The sequence below is a fragment of the Nymphalis io genome, chromosome 10, assembly GCF_905147045.1.
Source record: "Nymphalis io chromosome 10, ilAglIoxx1.1, whole genome shotgun sequence".
Lineage (NCBI taxonomy): Eukaryota > Metazoa > Arthropoda > Insecta > Lepidoptera > Nymphalidae > Nymphalis > Nymphalis io.
This window is the reverse complement of record NC_065897.1, coordinates 7,492,495-7,497,810: the sequence shown is the minus strand read 5'-3', so window position 1 is coordinate 7,497,810 and position 5,316 is coordinate 7,492,495. Positions and strand designations below refer to the sequence as shown.

The window sequence follows — 5,316 nt, the reverse complement described above, 5'->3', positions numbered from 1 at the left end:
TTGAAGTGAAAGCGTCGACCTAATGACCCTGAAAGACTATCTCGCTCTTTACTGATCAAGGGATATAATACGCCCAAGGAAAGATGAGGCATAGGACTACGAACTTCACGTGCCGAGAACCGGGAGCGGTAATTCTTTTTAGTAGCCCAATTGGAAATCGATTCTAATACCTCGGGATTTGTAACCACACTGGTACTATATAATATCGTCAGTATGTACAAATATAATTAACCTTTATCGAAACTGTATTTGCACATAAAAAATCGACTTATATATAAAATTATCGACAGCTAGTTTAAATGTTTTGATTAATTGATTTTAGTAATAAAACATGTTATTTTAGTAGTTAGCTTCATACTGATAATATGAGAGTAACATCTCATATCATACATCTCGACATCGGTTCATCTTTTCGTCTCACTTTAATAAAGCGTGTTCTTAACACAAATAAAAAAATATGACCATGACTTCTTACAACCTTAAAAGAAAAAAAAAGAAGAGAAAAAAGTCTTATCTTATTAATAAAACTAAAAATAGCAGATACTTCAAAGGAATGTTGAATATAACGGGCGCGTCGATAAGAAGGATTCCCCTAGTACGTGTAGAGAAGCAGCGAGTTGAGTTCATCGTCTATAAAAACGAACTTTTTCCTGTAATCTCACAAACACGACCAGGCATTTGGAGTGAATACTCTTGCTGATACAAATACTGTAGTTTCTATATATAATGAAGTGCTTAGTACTCGTATTCGCTGTAGCGATAGTAGTTTTGCAATGCGAAGGCAAAAGATTTTCGAGATGTGAGCTGGTTCAACAATTAAGAGACCATGGGTTCCCTGAGGCCAAATTACGTGATTGTAAGTTATAAACAAACATGTTAATGTTAAATATATTTATGTATATATTTATGTATAATAATTAGACTAATAAAATTAAAACATTTATTCTGCGATAAATTAGGTTATTTCATAAACAGGTAAAAAATAGGAATTTCCACTTATATTTTTTATAAATTCATTATTACATATATTTTGATATTTCAATAAATTAAAAATGTCCATGTACTTATTACTATAAATACTTATATAGTCTATATTCAGTCAATCGCCTGGGAACACTTATCACTGTTCTGATATCTTAAATGAGGGTCATAGTTATTGCGTTGTTATTGTTTGATTATTATTGTGATTACTTATTTAGTATCTACACAATGTGAAAAAAGCATTACCTTTTTCGCCTGTGTTTGCCAACCGATGTTCTACCTAAGTGCTATAAAAATGTAGGAAATAAAAGATCGAAAAACGCAAATTCATACAATGATTTGTTTTTATTCTATATGTTTTCCCCAAATTATCAATAATGATTATAGTCGAATTTCCAACACTCGGCAAAAAATAGTAGGGCATTAAGCGTTATATATTTTTATTGAATATAAATAAGTCAACTAAGTTTACAAAATTATTTGATTTTATGACAGCATAAATTAAAAAACAAAAGTCTACAGTCCAGTATTTATCAGCGCACATGTCTGTGACAAATAACAGGTTTCACATTAAAATATTATTGTTAAACCATATGTTTGTTTCAGGGGTTTGCCTTGTAGAGAACGAGAGCTCTCGTACAACGAACAAGATTGGTAAAGTGAACAAGAATGGATCAAGGGACTATGGGCTATTCCAGATCAACGACAAATACTGGTGCAGCAACACCAGCAGCCCTGGGAAGGATTGTAACGTTACTTGCTCGGGTAATGCTTTATTATTAAATAATTATTTGTTTTTAAAAATAAAATTATTTTCAATTACACGATAAGTATTAACGTATAAAAAAAAGATAATATATTTTTAATGTTTAATATAGAATTAACAGAGTTTAGTATAAGCGGAATAAATTTTACTAGTAAATTTAAAAACTATTAAACCATTTGTTTTAAGCTATATATAATTTTTCTAAAGTTCAAATAAGGAAATTGATGTGATGGGTATTGAGATTAAATAAAATAATAAAATTAATTCCACTCAATATTTAATCGAAAATATTTTGCTTTTTTAAATGAAATAAATTTTTAACAACTAAATCTATACTAATATTATAAAGAGGTAAAGTTTGTGAGGTTGTAGGGGGTAATCTCTGGATTTTCTAAACCGATTTTGAAAATTCGTTTACCAATAGAAAGTTACACTATTTGTGTGTGTCATAGGCTATATATTAACCCGAAAAATGAAGATTTTTTATGTGGTAGTCAGATTTGCAAAGTAAGTCGGAGAGAAAACGATCGAAATTGCTTTATCACCAAGAATATTTTATTTAGATAAAATTCTGTTTACGCGAGACAATTTTATTAATGTTCGGCCAACGCGACTTTTGGCAGTCAGGAAATAAATCATAGCACTAACCGAACTACAACTATAATTTCATCACAAATAAAAATGTTTACCGCCCAACGAAGTGGGCACGGGTCAGCTAGTTTTACTATTAAAAGTTTTGACTGGACTTACCTCCATTCTTTTACAATTTTTGTGGATGTCTATTGTCTATATCACAGTAACATTTTGTTTTATAATTGTTATTGCCCACACTCTTTTTTAATAAATATTATAGTATGTAAATTATAGTATTTTGTTACAATACCAGAGCCAGGTTATCCAGTGGAATACGTATATCTGAACTAAAGATGATAGTTGAACATTAGGCCTATTATGACTGAGTTACGTGCTTTATTATTTGTATTTTTCATTAAAGTTCCTTTAATCGTTAATTGTATGGCAATAAACAATAAATTACCTAAGAGGCTTTTTAAATTTTATAATATATAAAGCCATTTTGACATAATTATACTCTTATGTATTTTAATATTTCAGATCTTTTGGTAGACGACATAACGAAAGCCGCTACTTGTGCTAAGAAAATTTTCAAACGTCATGGTTTTAACGCTTGGTACGGCTGGAAGAACCACTGCCAAGGCAGTTTGCCTGACATTAGCTCCTGCTAGATGTAATATTTTAAATGATCTGTACGCTAAATTTAAAGCATATGTACCAAATCTTATTATTTGAAAAAAATATTGAAATGTTATTTATTTTATGTCGAATAATATAATGTGGAAAAAATAGAGACTGATAAAAATACAATATTTTATTATTTATCATCTTAATGGCTAACCTTATTTTATTTATGTGTCTGTGATCACACAGATTAAAATGTACACTGATGTGTACCTGTTAAAACTGACTTTCACCCTGCCTGACGTTAACCCTATAGGAATTATTTTGCTGCTAGGCTTTTAACGCATGACCATATGGATAATCTGTCCACCTAAGCAGGTGCGTACGTCATCGCTTACGTGCTATCGTTACGTTATTTGGATGCGCCTAGCGCCTAAAATCCTTAGTTGGCTGTTTCGCTGGATGGATTATATAATTTTAATAAGCTATTTAATGAAAAATAACAACTTAGATTATGTATATCTGAAATTATTTTTTCTAAGCTAAGAAACTACATAACTTATAACATTAAAAGCGGTATTAAAAAATAGTTACATAAGTGTGTAAGATTAAGTCAGATTGTAATATATAATATTAGATGTGATACGAATTATTATTAAATATTACTGGAGAGTATCTGTCATTTTTATATGAATCAATAATAATCTATATTTTACAAGAATCTATATTTAATCAGAACATTGACCGATACTCTTTATGGCGGGAAACTGATAGACTTTAAATTCTCTTTACGAGCGTTGCGGATTCCGTTTTGAGATCTAGTTCTTACAAGTGGAATTTACCATATTAAGGGTTGCTTACATTAAAATGTTACGTTGAGACGCTCCTGCTTGATGAAGATTTAGTACTTACGAAGGAGGTGGTTTGTCTGAAATAAGTTTTTATATTATATTATAATATTACGATTAAAACACATTAAGCTATCGTTGTGTAGTGTCGAGAAAAACTTGTGTACTCAACATCGAAACGCGCTCCTTAATCAGTTTGTGCATGATTTAAACTCGTCGAAGTGTTGAACCGTAGTTAAGTTACGATGTGTAAATGAATTTAAAAAAAATTAAGCTAGCTAGCTAGCTAATTATTTATTTTATTTTTATTGTACATCCCATTAAAATCTGGGTAGGTATCACACACTCATAAGCCGTCGCTTGATAATGTCATAATTGCAACATAGGCATCCTGATAACTCGTAAAAATTGTCCTGAATAGGAGGATTTGGAAGTTCAGAAGCTGAATTTTGTCGATAAAAAGTCAATTTTGGTTCTAATAATGTGTAGAAATACATACTGATACCAAATTTGCATCTAAAAAGCTTAGTGTGCAAGTGTAAGACATTTATTATTTTAGTTATTTCACGCTGGTCAATGCCTATAACTTTACAAGGCGCAAATTCTGCCCTTTGTGGACTATTGCCCATATTTCTAATCGGGAGCTCCCAGCTTCTTCCATTCGAACGCTTACAACGTAGAGTGGGTCGCATAGCATTTAGCTTGATCCTTTGGTTCTACGTAGCAAGGTTGAATTACTCTTCATCTTTACCTTTGCATCTTTCACTGTAAATGATCCGAGGATTTGTCTGGATTAATCTGGGTCTCTGAATTGCACCATCAAGCATCGCGTCAGATTTCAAAATTCCATTCATATCACGTATTCTGACATTTTCTGCCTTGCCCAATAACTCTGTGGCACTAACTGTCGCGGCGGTTTTTCTGAACCAATATGACTTGGGGACATTAGGAAAAGAGCCTATTCTTTCCTGAATAGCAAGTCCTCTGGTGTTGCCAATGGTAATTGGCAGTAGTAGTCACTTTCCATCAGGTGAGTCTTTTATTTATTTGTCTTCCCTTCAATAAAAAAAGTTTATGACAAAGTGCAATGTGGTATATTTTTAAAGTGTTATGATATTGGCTTAATAGATATAACTCCAATAAGATTCGCGTCCTATTTGATCTACCGAGAACAGAACGTTGTAATAGAATAACTACTACAATAGCATCATTTTTAATTTTGAAATTAAATAGTTTCCGAAAATATTAAAATTACTATAAAATACTCTTATGAAGTCACGTCCAGGCAAACGAATGTACAGCTTAAACATTTTGTCACGGATAAACAATTTTAACCATAACTTAATATTATTTCGGTTCTGGAATATGTTTGTTTAGAAGTCATCTTCAATAATTAACTAATATTAACGTGTGCAACAAGGCTGATAATACCTACACTGGTATCGAGAAGAAACGAGTAGTCACCGCTACTCGTTTCTTCTCGATACCCTACCTCTCTCATACTACACTTTGGTTCTAGATTCA

The 5,316-nt window shown here is 31.5% G+C and overlaps 1 protein-coding gene across 1 annotated transcript; it reads left to right on the top strand.

Moving 5' to 3' along the window:
• The first annotated feature begins 650 nt into the window (after positions 1-650).
• On the top strand, positions 651-3,130 carry LOC126771027 (lysozyme-like). The gene is made up of 3 exons (XM_050490675.1): positions 651-856; positions 1,588-1,746; positions 2,861-3,130. The coding sequence occupies exons 1-3, from the start codon at positions 727-729 to the stop codon at positions 2,989-2,991; spliced, it is 420 nt and encodes a 139-aa protein (XP_050346632.1). The 5' UTR covers positions 651-726; the 3' UTR covers positions 2,992-3,130.
• The last annotated feature ends 2,186 nt before the right edge of the window (positions 3,131-5,316 follow it).

What these genes read in the sequence shown, in the direction of transcription:
- LOC126771027 (XM_050490675.1), top strand. Translation starts at nt 727, where the DNA reads ATGAAGTGCTTAGTACTCGTATTCGCTGTAGCGATAGTAGTTTTGCAA. An exon ending in TGAGGCCAAATTACGTGATT is followed by an intron (nt 857 to 1,587) that starts GTAAGTTATAAA and finishes TGTTTGTTTCAG; the next exon opens with GGGTTTGCCTTGTAGAGAAC. An exon ending in TTGTAACGTTACTTGCTCGG is followed by an intron (nt 1,747 to 2,860) that starts GTAATGCTTTAT and finishes TTAATATTTCAG; the next exon opens with ATCTTTTGGTAGACGACATA.